This window comes from Saccopteryx bilineata, chromosome 5 (genome assembly GCF_036850765.1).
Source record: "Saccopteryx bilineata isolate mSacBil1 chromosome 5, mSacBil1_pri_phased_curated, whole genome shotgun sequence".
Lineage (NCBI taxonomy): Eukaryota > Metazoa > Chordata > Mammalia > Chiroptera > Emballonuridae > Saccopteryx > Saccopteryx bilineata.
Window position 1 is genome coordinate 119,859,172 of NC_089494.1, and position 18,820 is coordinate 119,877,991.

Genomic DNA, 18,820 nt, shown 5'->3' on the forward strand with positions numbered 1-18,820 from the left:
GACCCCAGATGAAGAAGCACACTTACTGAGCTGAGAAGCAGGGGTCCTGTCACCAACACAATGGAAAGCCACTGAAGACGTTGAAGCTGAGCAATAGTATACTGAGAGTTTTAGAAAAACAGTAATAAACACTAAAATTTAAAATCATATTAGAGTTTCATTAACAACACTGAAAACATAGGCTGAAGAAACTTTTGTAAGATAGTCACATACTGACTGACAAAGTCAGAGACAACAAGAATATCTAGGTTTTAGTTCCGCATGTGTCTTGTAACTGAATGTCTTTGGACTCTCCATCCTAAATTGTTCTGAATCTTGGATCTTTTCTCTGAATATTTGTCTTGTCCCTCAACAAGGTTGCAATAGGAACAAAATGATATATAGATAAATATATAAAAAGAAGGAATGTATAAGGAAAGGATAGAATTACACTTGTCAAAGAGTTCTCATGCCCACTGATTCAGGAATTTATCCCAGTATCAATTATAGACTGATTCTATTGTTTTCTCTGGGTATGTGACACAAGTGACTCAAGTTGGTGGAATAACATGCCACAGGTCACAGTGTTATTGTGCTATAGAATTTTAATGAATGAAGAAACACTTTATGAATTCTATCTCTCAATTACGTGATCAAAATATATTTTTGCAAGCTTCAGAGAATACTGAGAATTCCCTTCACTTATTGAAAATTTAGATAGTGTCTCACTCCATTATTTAAACTAAAGCTGATAAATTATATTAAGGAATCAAGCTCATTTTATTATCTTATTAGTGATTACTCTCATTATTCTTTGATTTGATCCATTCCAAATAAAAACCACAGTGCTTTAATTTCTCCAAATGCTCCAAGGGCAAGATGCAAACACTTCAAACATTTGTGACATGTCCAAAACACCTCTCATGTTTTAATTTGTTTTATTCACTTATTTTTTTGTGACAGAGACAGAAAGAGAGACGGAGAGAATGACAGATAGGGACAGACAGAAAGAAAGGAGAGAGATTAGAAGCATCAATTCTTTGTTGTGGCTCCTTAGTTGTTCAATGCTTGCTTTTTCATATGTGCCTTGACTGGGGGGCTACAGCAGACCAAGTGACCCCTTGCTCAAACCAGCGACCTTGGGCTCAAGCCAGCGACTGTGGGGTCATGTCCATGATCCCATACTCAAGTCAGTGACTCCGCAGTCAAGCTAGTGAGCCCACACTCATGTTGCATGAGCCTGTGCTCAAGCTTGGTAACCTCAAGATTTTGAACCTGGGTCCTCTGTGTCCCAGTCCGATACTCTATCCACTGAGCCACTGCCTGGTCAGGCTTAATTTGTTTTATTTTTAAATGTTATTTGAGATAATAATGTGAAAGAGCACTCTAATGTCTCAGCCTTCAACAACAGTTGGGTGATATGACAAATACAAATATGATTCTGAGCTAGAATATTAGAAAACAGTTAAGATGAGAAAGAGGAACTATAGGGTATGATCCCAATACACTCCAGTGAATCAAAGTACTCATTCTGATTCATCCTGCTGGAGGATAGCAGAGTAATCTTTCTTAGGGACTATGCATAGTCTATCTATAATCCACATTTTCCCAAGAGGAATATGAGCTACAAGAAGCACGTGACTTGCTGAAGGTCACTGTGGCAGCGATGGATCTAACTCAAGCCTTTTGAGCCTCGATGTGGTCTTCTTTTAGTGACACTGTTTATGTTCCTCAGTTTGTTCATCTCTAATATTATTTTGTAATCTACAGTGTAAAAAATGTTCTTAGATCTATATGAATTGGTAGAACAGGAAGATAAATTATCAAACATCCCTTGAATGAAAAATATTCCTAAACTTTCAAGAACATAAATTTAAATATGTAATAAATACCATTTAACATAGAAATTCCAAATCCCAAATATTATGCTGGATATTTCCAATTCCTTCCCTCTATCTACACATAAACTATTTCAATGAGTTATTATTTTAGAGGTCAAGTAACCTAGGCTAAAAAATGTTATTTTCTCAAGACCAGAAAGCTATAAATTATAGCTTAGATCTGCCTGAATTTAAAAATAAGGCACAGATAGAAGAGGTGTCTTCATATATTGGGTTTAATATGTAGGTATTCAATCCAGATTAGTTCTCACTCATGGGACACACTAGAGCTTTGTATTTCTATGGTAATTAGTCTTCTGTTGAGTGAAAGTAGAAATAAATGCTCATTATTTATGCTCAGTATTTGAAAGTAAATATCAATGGTTCTCCAAAGGAAGGCAACATGAACAATAAAATCATCTCCAGTTAATATTATCCTCTCATATTTTGAGTTTTTTCATTGTTGTTGCTTCTAAGGGCTTGGAATAAAGTCAAAACTTGTGATTATATTTCCTGTACTTTCTAAATGCAATGTAAGTATTTGAACTTAGCTTTACTGTAGCCTCAATTAGTGAGAGGAAAGGGAGTTGAGAAAAGGATGGAAAGAATAAATAAAACAAATTAATATGTAGAAAATGACTGTGGGAAACTCTTAAACCATTGAGACATGTTCATAAGGACAAACATCAATTTGAGGTGAATATACAACCTCCACTCCCCCTCTCTCTTATAAAAACATCTTTGTATCAATTTTGTTTTTAAATCCTGATATATCTAAAAATATTTAAGAGTGGTCTTTATTTCACTTAGAGATGTTTTAATGTGATGAGGAAGTGCTTTCAAGCCATCTAGAACCGAGTTCAAATTGTACTTCCACCTGTTCTGTGGCTTTAAGCATTTTGTTCATAAAAGGCTCTTCATTGATCTATTATGCATCACTGGATGCGAGATACAGAGAGAAATGCACAACATATCTGCAGTTGGAAGGCAAATGAGAGGCAAACATTCACTTTTGATATAGTGTTCTAAGTTCTCTGTGAGTAGGTGTTAAAGGAGCAGGGAGAAACAACACTGAGGAGAGACCAGGGTAGATTGTACCAGAGTTGACAGTAATGAGGATTCTTTTTTTTTAATAAATTTTTATTAATGTTAATGGGGCGACATCAATAAATTAGGGTACATATATTCAAAGAGAACATGTCCAGGTTATCTTGTCATTCAATTATGTTGCATACCCCTCGCCCAGAGTCAGATTGTCCTCAGTCACCCTCTATCTAGTTTTCTTTGTGCCCCTCCTCCTCCCCCTTCCCCTCTCCCTCCTTCCCTCTCGCATCCTCCCTCCCCCCACCCCTGGTAACCACCACATTCTTGTCCATGTCTCTTAGTCTCGTTTTTATGTCCCACCAATGTATGGAATCATGTAGTTCTTGGTTTTTCTGATAGTAATGGGGATTCTTTATGGTGAAAAGATTTGCATTGTAAAGCCACTGATGATTGAAGAACTGCCATGGTCAAACAAGATGACAGCCAGGGTTTGTAAGGTGACCTCAGATATTGGGATGATTTATCTATATAAATCCATTGAATTCAGTGTAGAGCACTAAGATGAGTTCAACAAATGTCCATTCCCTTCTTTTTTGGCAGGTGCTGTGAGTAAAATGCAAACACTCTCTATACTCACTATTTTATTTTATTATTTTATTTTACTTTATTTATTTTAAGTGAGAGGCAGGTACGCAGAGAGACAGACTCCTGCATGTGCCCAGACTAGGGTTAACCTGGCAAGCCCACTACTGGCCAATGCTCTGCCCTTCTGGGGCTGCTTTTCTGTTGTTTAGCAACCAAGGATTTTAGTGCTTGAGGCAAGGTCATGGAGTCATCCTCAGTGCCCAAGGTCAACTTGCTCACACCAATCAAGCCATGGCTGTGGGAGGAGAAGGGGGAGGAGGAATAAGAAAGAGAGGGGTGAAAAAGCAGATGGTTGCTTCTCCTGTGTGCCCTGACCAGGAATTCAACCTGGGACTTCCACAGGTTGTCCCACACTCTACTACTTAGTCAACTGGCCAGGGCCAGCTCACTCATTTATTTTTTTTAATTTTTATTTTTTTGTATTTTTCCAAAGCTGGAAACGAGGAGGCAGTCAGACAGACTTCCACATGCGCCCGAACGGGATCCACCCAGCATGCCCACCAGGGGGCGATGCTCTGCCCATCTTGGGGCGTTAGTCTGCCGCAATCAGAGCCATTCTAACGCCTGAGGCAGAGGCTGCAGAGCCATCCTCAGCTCCTGGGCAAACTTTGCTCCGATGGAGCCTTGGCTGCGGGAGAGGAAGAGAGAGACAGAGCGGAAGGAGAGGGGGAGGGGTGGAGAAGCAGATGGGCGCTTCTCCTGTGTGCCCTGGCCGGGAATCAAATCTGGGTCTCCTGCATGCCAGGCCGACGCTGTATCACTGAGCCAACCGGCCAGGGCCCAGCTCACTCATTTAAATGTCTTTATTTGATTTTCTTTCTTGAAAAGTACTCTCCTGTCTTCTCTGCCTATCTAAGCAAGACTGTGCTCAGGTCAGATCAATCCTTAAAGAACTCTGACCCCAAGTCAGCCTGCTCTAATCGCCCCCTTCATTAAGTAGCAACCATCTTGCTGGCAGACTTATTCATGTACTCACATGCTACCTTGCATTACTGGTTTATTAATGGTGTTGGTCTTTTCTCTGGAAGGAGAAACACGATCAGGTCAATGGCCGCTTACAGTTTTGAATTGCTTCAGCCTAACAACAGCTCTGATAACCATCAGTTAATAAGTTCTCTTGGAACAACAGATTCCTGTGCATCCCAATACTACCACAGTCGTGGGTCATCAATTAAAAAAATTAGTTTCTTCCTTTCTCTTATTGAATTTTTCTCCAATTTCTTTTTAAAACACCTGTCCTGTCATTCAACAGTTATCAACCATGATGATGATGATGAACTAAACTGTACACATCACTTGGGGAATATTATTCCCCAAGTTTCTGTTTATAATCTATTCTTGAAAACTTTTTGCTTTTTAAAGGTTACCATTTTTTTATGTCTTTTTTTTCTCCCTTGCTATTCCTTTTTAGTTGTGTCTCCATTGTATTTTTTTTTTTTTGAGTCCTTTAAAATGTGATATTGCAGGTCCCACCTTTGGCCTATCACACCTCATGGACTTCATCTACTCAAAGGGCCTCTCCAGCCTGACACCCAGGATTCTCATCCCTGCCTGGACCACACCTTGGGTCTGCGTGGGACTTTCCAGCTACTTCTGCACAGTGGACATCTATCCATGCAAACACCGTGGCCCAAACTGAACTGACGAGCACATCCACTAGGTCTCCTCCTCTGTATAAACCTCTTCTCTATGTTCAAATAGCAGCTAACACGGAGCAGGTACTTTGCATTTGGCAGGCATCCAACTAAACACTTTACAGTGATTATTTTATTTAATTCTCATGACATTTCTGCTAGCATGGTGCCCTTATTAGCCCCATATCACTAATGAGATAGGTGAAATCATAGAATCCTCATAACCTACCTTAGGTTACATGTCTTACAAGTTGTTGCACTGGATTTGACACTAGACCATCAGGCGCAGACAGACCTGAGAACTTAATCACCATACCTCTCACTCAGGAAGTCTTTTAAGCTAAACAACCTAAGTCATCTTTCTCTCTGTTGTGTCTGACTTGTCTTCAAGCCTGTTTTAACCAATTTTAGATATGCCTTTCAAGCCATGTCCCATCTTTCGAACTTGCTCTGGTTTTCTATTTGCTGCCCACAAAGTTACAAGTAGCCTCTAGTATCTCTCTTTTGCACCCACACTTTCCTACTTCAACGCATGCTCAACAACAATCCTATCCCAGTTACATCCCTCCAAAAGAAACCGATAAACAAAAAGAAGCAAACAACAAAAGAAATATTAGCAAGTCAATTCCCAGCTTTAAAATGAAACAAACAAACTGGCTGCTTCCTCATGCTGAGAGAAAAGCAAGCTCTTTCTCACGTTATTGCCCACCTTCCCCTCTGGCCTCATCCCCTGCTCCCTGCTTCTCCATTTGACCTCACAGTTTAGCTCTGCTGGAAATCGTGTGTCTTCCTCTTTGCAGCATGACCCATAGTATCCCTCTGCTTTCACAGCTGCTGCTCACTCTTCCTAAACTGACAGTATCTTTACCCCATAGCTTTGACAAACTTGTGTGCACGTATGTCATTTGTCTTTGAATGTGAGTAACAAACAGCAGATTTCTACTGTGTGCCAGGGAGACACAGAGAAGATTCAAACACCGTCCTGTCCTTAGGGAGTCCTCACCTGATAACACACTGAATTATTTTAGTTCAGCTTAATTGTCCATTTTATCAATTATATTATACGCCCTCTATGTCACCAATCCTTGGAAACAGTTAGTACAAATATACATAACTCACAGTTCTTAATCTCTGTAGAATTTATATTCTCTGCAGAAAGTTAGTGTGAATGAAATAATGACGACACACACACAAAAACTATGGTTAGTGTCAGAAAACAAATCAGGGTGTGGGCTCAGCAGTTCCTTACTGGTTTTGCTGTTATTTTCAAGTTGTCCACTTGCAGCTGGAAACATCTGTTGCTGACATGCAGAGCTAAGCATGAAAATACACTAAGATTTTAATAAGAAAAGCACAGAATAATATTCAATGTTTATTTTATTGACTTTAGAGATAAAGGGAGAGAGAGAGAAAAAAAGAGAGAGAGAAAGATAGGAACATCTCCCTGTTCCAGTACATGCCCTCACCGAGGATCAAACCTGCAACCTATCCACTTCAGGGTGATGCCTAACTAACAAGCAATCCTGCCAAGACAGGTTCACAGAATAATTTTAGAATGTATGTTGACCTGCGCTAAGAGATATGAGTGATGTTTTTAAATAAACCATTTTACTAGCAGATCCTCCCACCTTCTCCAACCTTATGTTCCAACCATAAAATGCCATGCAGTTAGAGGACTATTTGCCTACTGTTAAAATAACAAAAGTGTTATTCCTCTGTGATGACTACTGAAGGGCCTGGTAGCCAGACAACTTGATGTTCTTTCAATCAATACCTGGCTATTGACTGCCCAGTGGGAGAAGCACTAGATCAGGCTTGTGAGAGGAAGAAAGTTGACATCCTCTTCCCAAGCTGAAAATTGAGCTAAAAGGCATTACTAAGGTGTCAGAGAGGCTGCACTGTGAAAGGGATTAACAAAGGCTGAGAAATGGTGAAGAGATCCTGGTAAGGGCACAAGTGAATGTCATCAGACATCATTATTGAGAAAATCAAGGAAAGTCTCACTCAATAGGAGACACATAGATAATATATATTTAAGTACTCGCATCTTGTATTGAGCCCATGTACTGGGAGAGGAATGACCAAATGCAGTTACTGATGCCAGATGTGCTTTAAAATGGTACTTTGTTGACTGATAAAAGTCTATAGAAACAATCTTCTTTTTATGACACAAGTTACCTAAAACAAAACAAAACCAAATTTTTGCTTCATTTGGAACTCGCCATGATGGTTGATAATAATTTCCACTTCAATATGCAAATGCTTTAGTGAAAGTACATGTCAAACAGAGACAATATAAACAAAATGTTAGGAAGTATTTATTGGCATATAAGCAGTAAGAATATTTTAAGAAAGCTGGCTGGCAATACAAATCAAAATCCTTCAAGTTATTCAAAATCTTTGACTCAAGAATGCCATTTCTAAGGATATTTCAAGAAAAAAAGAGAACCTGTGGTATTACAAAATAAGCACAAAGACGCTTACTGGAAATGTTGGTTAGAATAACATGTATTTGGGGGAAAAACATGGACCCTCTCCTCAGAAAACAAAAATAATAAAATGGTTAAATAAAAACAAAAAGTGTCATACAGACTATGATGTAGTCACTAAAGTAGTATTTGTAAATATTTAAACAGCATGTAGGAAGCTTTGGTCATAATGAAAAGTGAATTCAGATTTTCCCTAGAGAAAAAAGCTTTATAGGAATTTTGTTTGGACATCAGAAATGATTGAACAAAGCAATTCATTTTTTTTTCCTGTCTTGAGCCAGGGAAACACTTGCATTGTCCCAAAACTTAGTATATCTATTTCTACCATCAGTTTTTGGCTCTTGCCAATCTCTCTATTTACCATGGGCTTTCTTATTCTGTGCATCTGTTCCAACTTTAGCTGCTCTTCAAGTCCTAACTCATCTTACTGACTTTTTTTCCTTTTTTTGTGACAGAGACAGAGAGAGAGAGTCAGAGAGAGGGACAAACAGGAACACACAGGCAGAAAGGGAGTGAGAGATGAGAAGCATCAATTCTTTGTTGTGGCTCCTTAACTTGTTCACTGATTGCTTTCTCATATATTCCTTGACCGCTGGGTGGGGGCTACAGCAGAGGGAGTGACCTCATTGCTCAAGGCAGCAACCTTGGAGCTCAAGCCAGCAACCATGGGGTCATGTCTATGACCCCATGCTCAAGCAAGCGACCCTGCGCTAAAGCTGAATGAGCCCGCACTAAAGCTGGTGACCTCAGGGTTTCTAATCTGGATCCTCTGTGTCCCAGTCTGATTCTCTATCCACTGTGCTACTGCTTGGTCAGGCTCATCTTACTGACTTCTGTGAAAATTTCATGATTAACCTAGAACACAAAACACTTTCTCATCACTCAGTCTTCTAAAACTTCATTTTCAAGTAGTATACCCCAATATCTTAGTATGTTTACACAGTATAAAGAATGTCCCTTCACTAAGTGCATATTCAGTGGTTTGCCACTGTCTTATTTGTTTGAAAAAGGACATCAGGTATAAAGCCTAAGCATCTGATATCTACAACCAGATACATTCCATTCCCATCCTCGCTCCAGCATTACTAGCTTTAAGATCATGAGATAGTGTTGTATCCTTTCTGGACCTCAATGGGCTCACCTATAAAATAAAGATAGTAATAATACCCATCTCAGTTTACCATTATGTTGTAGACTTATTGTGCATTAAGCTTCCATAATCAACAATGTCTGTTTTTAAAATCTTAACTGGGATTTCTAATGAGGTAGACATGATACACCATGACCAAGATATAACCTGAGTACGTAGATGTTAGGCTGCAAATAAACACCTTCTAAATTTGCACACGGTATAAAACTAATGATTTCACTAACAATCCCGAGTAGTCTAAGAACTCTGAACATTAGTTCGGTTTCCAGGGCTTGATTTAAACTGCAAACTTTGTTTTACCTTTAGTTACTGTTCTGAAGAATAGAATACAACTTAGATAGGAAAATTTCTAACCAAAAAAAAATGGACAGATATAACAGAACATTGTTTAAAAAATAATAGAATAATGTTCAATGAAAGCTCATAAGATAAGGAAGAATCTCATGTTTTCTCCTCAGAGGGAGAAGCTGGTGCAGATTGGACAGACACTGCCCACACACTCATCACCTCCTCCTTGAAGAAGTGGTTTGGGACAAGGTGCAACTGGAAAGTAAACTATCTTGCACATCCAAGTGTTTTGTGCATCACCAGGCAAGGAGGAAATAAAATGGAAATAGAATGATGGTATATCTACTTTCAACACCAGCTTCTTCTGTCTAAATACCCAGAATTTTCATTTTGTCATTTCTTAGAGGGCCTATCGGTCCCTTCTTCTCCTAACCCAGACCCACAAGGGATAAACACAAAGAAGTTTGTTCTATCTGTGTTAAGTCAACTCTAACTTACTAAAAAGAACCAATAAGGAAAAAAATAAAATGCACCCTGAAGTGTTTGAAAGAACAAAGGTCTACGAGAACATTCAAGAAATTATCAGTTTTACTGATTCTGAAGGCCTTACGTTTACTGTTCTGATCGCAAATGATCGCTTCATGAAAAAAATGCTCCTACACACCACCAACAACACTACCACTTCCAGAGGAGCAGGCTCTCAAGCTGGCCTGTTGTATGGTCACATGAGAGAACCTGTGTATTCTCCACTGCTTTCTGGCAGCCTCCACCTCTGATGCCCCACATGTCAGACACATGCTTGCAAAAGGCATAAAAACATAGCTTGGTTTACTTAGTTTACAACGTGACTCAAAACAATGGTCCTGCCCCTTTGGTCGTGGTGTTGGTGGGGTTTGGTTGGAGGAAGGACAGAGTCTTAAATTGCACAGGCACATTAGCTGTGTTTGTCAAACTTCATAGTCACACAAGTGCTTCTGTTTGTGCCAGCTGGGTCTCCAGAAGGAAATGAGGAGTTTAATATTGTTGCAGCCCACAGTGTAAGCACTGAGCAATTTCACAAGAAGAGAAATGGGAAAGTGGTAAAAAAAATAATTGGAACTGATAAACTCAGTCTGCTGATTCTTCAGCTCATTGGCTTGACAGTGTTCATTTAAATATCAGCCACTCACTTCATCAATTTTATTTTTTTCAAGCTAAAAATATTCTGTTTTTATCCTGATGAATGGAGAAAAATTAAAAGAGAACAGCATTCATAGAGATGAACTCCTTAAAATATTGTTAAATGACTTTAGGAAAAAAGTGAATAAGAGAAGCGTTAAAATTCATAGAAATGGTGGGATAAAATTTGGCCTAAAATTGGTAGCTTTGACTTAAATCTTCTTCAGGCTTTTTTGTCTCACTATTACATTCAAGGCCATTCTGGCCGCCTCTGTGCTTCTCATGAGAGCATTGGCATTGCAATCTTGATAATCTTACAGATAGGGTAGGGGTAAAAGTGGACTTACCGTTGACTGTATAGAAAATAGTACAATGATTAATAAATGATAATACAAGAATAAACTGTTTTACATACTCACAACTGCATGCTGTATGTTCTATAATTTTTTTTAAGTATATGTTATTTTTGGCTATTTAGGAACAATATTTCTTGAGCCAGACTCAACACTTATAAATTGGTATTGCAAACCCTAAATAAATGCATGTAATTTTAGCATTTCAAGGGCTCACAAAACTTCATCAGATTTTTTTCATAAGTTCTCTGAAGAAATTGGGGCTTTGGAAGAATAAAATTATGTACCTGTGAAAGTATGAGAGTGAGGTAAAAGTTAAATCTAATATCTCTCAGTTTAGAAAATTTTAAATAAGATATTTTATTACAGAGCAAGACAGTGTTTTCCACCATCCCAGGCAACTGACAGGAATAACAAAAGTAGCCCCTGATGGCTATTGGGCTATTTCTTCTCTAATGTGATTCGACTTTCCTGCTGGGCATCATGAACGAATGCTACATTCCAACACACAGAAGAGGGCACAGCATGACTGGAAGGTTCTTCGAGGATGACAGCTTTGACATTGCTCATCTTATAGCAGAGTATTATTTCATCCTTGCCAAAATCTGCTATTTCCTTTCTGCATTCCTGAGGACAATCCCAGCAACAGCAGAAACTTAGGAAAAACTAGTGAGTGCTACCTCTCGGGTTGTCTCCCTGCCATCCTCTACACAGCGTTGGCCTTGGCATGGCTCTCCCATCTGTCGAGAGGGTTATTCTCCCATCCCTCTAACGTCTACATCAATTTCAAATTCCGTGTTTTCCATGAATTCTTCCACAGTTAATGTCAGAACCTTATGATCATGTCTTCCCCAACTGTACTTGTAGCTCATTTCATGTAGTGTGGCATAAAATTCTATAAATGGCAAGCCTTCTCTGTGTTGTCATGTGTTTAACTTGGTGGCTCCAAGAAGACTTTCAAACTATAGAACTCAGACCTCATGTTATTCATTTATTTTCTACTCCTCACCCTTTCTTCCTTCCATATTCCCACCTGCCTTTTTTCCTGCTTCCTCTCCTGCGCTTTTTGCTGTCAGTCCTCCCCAGTCATGTGAAGCTACTGGCCGGTTCAGTTTTTTTTCCATTTTTCTTTACATATCTCACCACCAGCTCAGCTCAGGCTTCCTGTTCGAAGCCTGCCAAACACTGACATGTGGTCATTGGTACTGATCACCAGTGTGTTGATTCTGCTGTCTCAGATCTCCTGATAACATGACACGTCTTTCCTGCTTGAATTTAAGTGTGTCCGTGTGTAGGTGAGTGGAAATAAAGTTTACCACAAACAGATAGAACGTTTTAAAAAAACTGGTACATTTCCCTTTGCTTTCTACTCTGGATGTGGCGATTTTCCAGACAATGGAGGCTTATCAGCACCCCCGAATGAAGATAATATGAAGAAGACCCCTCTGCCAATGTGTGATGGGCATGTAAATGGGCATGGCACATCTGTTTAGGCCACTGAGATGTTAGGTTGTTTACCACAGTAGAACTCATTCCATCAAAACAACACAGCTGACTTCAACTCCTGTCTGTACACCTAGAGCCCCTTGCTGTGTCTCTTCCTCAACATTTCCCATTTTCTGCTTATCTTCCTGGTAGACCATATACTCCATAGACTATGGCTTATATTCATGCATCCTCCATGCCTACCAGTGCTTGGAATATTGACTTGCCTCCAGAAACATATGTTGAATGAATTATTTAAAAGTGCCCATCCTACGCCGACTACTACTGGTTTCTCCTGAAGGTAATACTGGTGGTATTCTCTGGATATTTGCCCATTCTATTGTGAATCAGCCATGAATCTACTCACAGTGATGGCAGGTGGTGCCAGTGTAACCTGTGTCACTGCAATTACAATAGAAGTTAGTCCAGGACTGGGAACAGCTCCCTCCATGTTCACAGTAGTTTGGCAAACACCTAATAGGAGATAAAGGAAAGCAATCAAAATAAACCAAATCAGTGAAATAAAGAGAAAAACAAAGATGTCATAGCTAACTGCATGAATTGATAGCATAAATTGGTCTGCTATACTTCTTTTTCTAAAACAGACTTACCAAGCCATCACAATAATATTGTGATTTACCATAAGAAGTGGGTGTATCTACTGGGCAATGAAGGCTTTGAGCTGACTTAGGTAGTTAATTTAAAGATTTCAACACTGGGGAAAAATCTCATCGACTTGAAATTAATATGATGTGGTCAGAATCTGTAAAGTTTCGCAGTTTCCATAGAACAAAAATGTACAGTGAAATTTTAATTTTGGAAAGGTTTTGTATTTTTAAAAAGGAGAGAGAAAGGTAAAGATAATTGTGGTCACTGTCTCCATGTTTCTCCTTTAGGGGATGGCCAGGAATCTATCTTAAACTACTATTGTTAAAAAAGGCAACATGAGCCTGACCAGGCAGTGGTGCAGTAGATAGAGCGTCAGACTGGGACATGGAGGACCCAGGTTCGAAACCCCAAGGTCACCAGTTTGAGCGCAGGCTCATCTGGTTTGAGCAAGCCTCACCAGCTTGAGCCCAAGGTTGCTGGCTCGAGCAAGGGGTCACTTGGTCTGCTATAGCTCCTCGGTCAAGGCACATATGAGAAAGCAATTGATGAACAACTAAGGTGCCGCAATGAAGAATTGATGCTTCTCATCCGTCTCCCTTCCAGTCTGTCTGTCTTTATCTGTTCCTTTCTCTGTCTCTTTCTGTCTCTGTCACACACACAAAAAAAAGGTAACATGAAATTTGGAAAGCTGTACCTGCTCATTTAACATGCAAGGAAATTCTATCATTTTTTATTATTATTAATTTTAATAGAGTGACATAGATCAATCAGGGTACATATGTTCAGAGAAAACATCTCCAGGTTATTTTGACATTTGATTATGTTGCATACCCATCACCCAAAGTCAAATTGTCTTCCGTCACCTTCTATCTGGTTTTCTTTGTGCCCCTCCCCCTCTACCCTCCCCCCCAACCCCACATTCTTGTCCACGTCTCTGAGTCTCATTTTTATGTCCCACCTATGTATGAATTCATGAATTCATATAGTTCTTAGTTTTTTCTGATTTACTTATTTTACTTCATATAATGTTATCATTTTTAAAAGTTGTCAATACCACTCTTCTAATGAGGCATTTATGACTTCTATTGAAAACAGTATAATTATTCTAAAAAATATTTTCCCCAAACACATTAAAAACTCTATGAAACATTCATATAATTTGACCCAACAATCATACTTAATAACTCTATTTTAAGGATATATTTAAAAATATGGAAAGTATGGATGCTAATTGTCATTATTCACAATGATGTGATGAATCAAGATAAGTGTTCAAGATTAGAACATTTCTCAGGAAAGTTGTAGCACCTAAAATAAATGCGTTATCATCAAGCTACTTCAGTTGATATTAGCAAATGCGATTGTAATGGACTAGGACTCGATTAAGCAATAATTTAAGATGTAAGGCACAGCCACAGCAAAATAAGACAAATACTTTATATTGCAAAAATAACAGAAAAATGAATGTCAAGTGTCCCTTGGTCTAATGAGAGTTAAGGCAATATTCATTTCTTTTCTTTTTCTGAAGTTCTGGAATTTAGTGTCACATATACATGAGTTTGAATCCCAGCTCAACCATTTGCTACATGGTGCCTTTGGGTAACTGTCTTTGCCTTTTACATACATGAATTAAAATATTGACACTGAAGGCCCTGTTACTGCTAAGAGATAATCTGGCAAGTGCTCACTATTTGTGATGAATAAAATTAAAAGTAAAAGCAATAATAAATACTGAAATCTTGGAGACCATCTTTTCATGGGAAAAAATAGAATCCCATGAATTTAAAAGGGGAGAGGATGTGAGCAGCACAGTTACAAAATTGGTCTAACACAATAAGAGCATTTACTGTGGAACCACTGAGAGTGTGATTACCTTAAGTGTCCTACAGAGGTAGAAAACCATCCAGCAATGATTGTTTCAAAGCCCAGAAACTAATCTCTGCATATGTTCAGATGCATTGTTAGAAATTTCTGCTTAGCACAGCATTCAATTGTGCTGACAGGGCTTATATTTGGGAAGAGCTTATTTGGTAACTCCTTGCTATCCAACTATGGCTTAAAGCAGTGGTTTTCAGTCATTTTACTCTAGTGAAAATAGAATTATTTCAGAGACTGCTAAGGCAGAAATCACCCTGAGCACAAGCAAATTAGACTAAAATCACTGGGTCTATAATCTTCATACAACAACAGGGTAGTTAACTCCTTTGCAGACCAGCACGATATTTCTGGCAGACTGGCACTGGTCCCTGGTCCAGTGGTCAAAAAACACTGGCTTACAGAACAGAAAAAAAATAAAACCTAGTAATTTTGCTGTGGAACATGTTCACAAAAACCAACCAATAAATAAACTAAGATGCAGTTCCTTTCCTACTCTAAATGTGACCCTTCTTCTTGGTTTTTACTCTCAGCACGTGGTCTTGGTGGAAAGGAAATGAAAGAACCTTGTCACTCAGATCACAGTCCCGCCATCCCCTAATCTTGTGCTGTGGGACATTACATAAACTTGAAGCATCCATGTCCTCAGATACAAATATCCCAGGGCCTTTGCCTCTGGGTGTGCCCTGATACAGAGGCTTGGACCCAGCTTGCCAATGCCCACCCGTCCCAAACCTTTTTACCTTTTTATTCCATGTCTCCCTGATCCTAAATATTGCTTCTCTTGCAGTTTATTTTTCTCTATAGTTTCTCCTCTGAAGCTGTTGAGTTTTTACATGACCTCTCTGTACCCTGCTCAATTCATCCTAGCTCACACACACACATACACACACACACACGCACTCTATGATTGGCAAATAATGTTATTACTGGTACTCTTCATCCCCCAACCAAAGGTAACTGCTTTAGAGAGAGAGAGAGACAGACAGACAGAGACAGAGGACACTGAGGTGCAGAGGTGCAGCTTCAGGAGGAAAGAGCAATGGAGAGAATCCTGGCAGTACTTGTGTGGTTGGTTCCTTTTGTTCTCAAGATCTGGTGGCACCCCTGACTTTCTGAGAGCTGGCTGTTTAAGCTATATTAGATTTTGTGAGATAAGCCTAGTCCTTTCCAGGACAACCCGCATTTCATGCAGGTGGGCCATATGCAAGTTCTTTCATCTAACAGTACCTTAACATTTTTAGAAAACAGCTTTTTAAATTAATTTGAGAGAGAGAGAAAGACAGAGACAGGAACATTTATCTGTTCCTGAATGTGCCCTGAACGAGGATCAAACTGGCAACTTCTGTGCTTCAGGACGACACACTAACCAACTTAGCCATCTAGCCAGGGCCAGAATCTTAACATTTTGTAAATCAGCATTCTACAAACACAAAAAGAAATAAAGACACATTCTTCTTATAACCAATACTTTAAAATATTTTAAAATTCATGATTGACAAATTCAACTGAGCATGTAGGAAGAGGGATCTTGAAGAAATAAATAGAATAAATATTTGGGCACTTTGAGCACATCTTTAATAAGCCTCACACAGACTTTGTACGGGACTGTTAATAAACTCAGTTTACCAATGAAAATATAGTCTAGAAAGTCATTCCTTTATAATCACTCAAAAAATGTTTTATTCTAGTTGGGAAAGAATACTTAGTTATAGGAAAACCTAATATCCCTAGAATGACAAAAAAAAAATGACTGCTTATAGGGCTGCCTAAGAATTGGCTCATTCTGGTTCAATACACACTATAATTAGAAGAACTCATCTTTAAAAGAGACACTCAAAATGAAAGACGCATAACCCCAATTTCCTTATCTAAAAAGAACAAGTTTGGCCCTGGCCAATTGGCTCAGAGGATAGTGTCAGCCTGGTATATGGATGTCCCTTGGTTTGATTCCTGGTCAGGGCACATAAGAGAAGCGACCATCTGCTTACCTCCCCCCATCACCCCTTCTCTTCTTCTTTCCCTCCTGCAACCAGTGGCTTGATTGGTTCTCAGCCCCGGGCACTGAGGATAGTTCAGTTGGTCTGAGTGTATCAGCCTCAGGCACTAAAAATAGCTTGGCTGATTTAAGCATCTGCCGGAAATGGGTGTTGCTGGATGGATCCTGGTCAGGGTGCATGCACGAGTCTGTTTCACTATCTCTCTTCTCTCACTTAAAAAAAAAAGACAAGATTATGGGTATAATTTTCATATATTTAAGCAGTTCATTTTAATTGGAGTTGTCTTTTTCTTTCTACTTGGTATAAATTGAGAACTCAAGATATGGATCCAGAAAGAGAATAGTGGAGAGCTATCAAAGTGAAAATCATCCAATAAGTGTGAGGACAGTCACAGTCTTACCTGCAGGGTGCTTAATTCAAACTGCTTGGAGACAATTACTTTGGGAACCTGTCTTCTACAATCTTAAAAATATTTCATATATCACTGGTTCTGAGTGGGTACACCATTTTTGGTGTGGAATGTTTCACAAAGAAAGCTTTCAGTATGAACACAACAGTTTTCTTCACACTTTTCTTCAGGAGAACAAACAAGCTAAGAAAGTATGTGTGTCAGCAAAGACTCGAAGGGTGGGACAGACACATTGGAAGCTGTCACCTCTATGTAGAAGTAAAATGTGCAATTCTAAAGGGAGATGAAAGAAAGCTTGAAGCAAAGGCAGAGAGATGTTAAGAATGGAAGGAGAAAAAATATATATAACGGAGGCAATAGTTATATATACATTTTAAATAAGAATTTATTGTTTTCTCCCAAATCAGCATTCTTACAAAAGAGAAGGACCATTACTAGAAGGATCTGTGGACAATCCAGGTCCAGGATGAAGAGGGAAGAAAAGCCGTCAGTCACAGTGGTCCAAGGACCTCATTAGTGCTTATGCCAGCCTGCACAGTGATGTGGTTCTGGCTTCACCATAGTGTTTGGGAGGTGATAGGTTATTCATGAGGAAATGAGACAAAATGTTTCTCTTTAAAGAGTAATTCACAACAAGGCAGACAGCAAAGAGGCTCTTCCAAGAAGAAAAACTATTTCACAAATTGAGAGGAGATTGAGCCACTTGGGAAGACTGAAAGCAAACATTTCTAATAATTTAAACCCGGAATGAGTCCAGTTTCAAGCATCCTGGCATTGGCTCTGGACAAAAGGACACCTGGAATGTCCCTAGAAAAGACCAGAGTGGGCGTTGGCCATTGGGGTCAGTGGTAGAGCATTGGCCTGGAGTGTGGATATCCTGGGTTCAATTTCCGGTCAGGACACACAGGAGAAGTGCCCATCTGCTTCTCCACCCCTATCCCTCTCACTTATCTCTCTCTCTTCCCCTTCTGCAGCATGCCTCAATTGAAGCACGTTGGCCCTGGGAGCTGAAAATGGCTCCATGGCCTCTGCCTCAGGCACTAAGAAGAATTTAGTTGCTGAGCAACAAAGTAATGACCCAGATGGCAAGAGCATTGCCTCCTAGTGGGCTTGCTGGGTGGATTCCAATTTGGGTGCATGTGAAAGTCTGTCTCTGCTTCCCCATCTCTCACTGAATAAAAACAATAAAAAGGTAGGTGCTCAGTAAACAGCTGTTGGTAGAATGAATGAACAATGGATGGGAACATTTCTGGGGTATAACGGCTACCTGAATCTGCCTTCTTTCAGCTAAACCTTTCTGGTGAACCACAGTCCACCTGGTCATCACTTGTTTACTATTTCCTACCTGCTGCTGAACAGCACAATAAAAGCTGAGTGCTGGAGACAAAAGATCTTTATTTTTTTGTTTCTTTAATTCGTGAAGTAATAGTGAGACAAGTGAAAAAAGACCTTTGTGTAGCCACAGGTGAAGATTAATGTAAAGAGGAGAGAGAAAAGCAGGTAGAGAGGTAGGTAAAATGAACACCATCAATGAGATCTTCCTTAGTAGCTTTTAAAGGTGTGAGCAAATGACACAATTCCTTTTGAGATGACTGTGGCAGTTGGGGCTATATTACTGGGCACTATTAACTTTATCTTCTTAGTACTTACAAAGATAGTTGTTTTCAAATAGGTCAGAAGCAGAACACTTTTGAATGATGCAACTTAGAGCTCCTTTGAGGAAATAGCTAAGAGTCCTGTTCTGATAAGTCTGTGTACAATTTTGGATAGATACTAATGAGTTAAAGTGTCTGGGAGATTCAAATTACCAATCTAGGTCACA

General features: G+C 39.3%; 1 protein-coding gene across 3 annotated transcripts in view; it reads right to left on the reverse strand.

The window, feature by feature from the left end:
* CNTNAP5 (contactin associated protein family member 5) overlaps positions 1–18,820 on the reverse strand; it is an 884,141-nt gene that overhangs the window by 308,185 nt on the left and 557,136 nt on the right. For all 3 annotated transcript variants that reach the window (XM_066280702.1, XM_066280703.1, XM_066280701.1), the window contains one exon: positions 12,473–12,579. In XM_066280702.1, the coding sequence (XP_066136799.1) occupies positions 12,473–12,579 (107 nt within the window). The remainder of the gene's footprint in view (positions 1–12,472; positions 12,580–18,820) is intronic.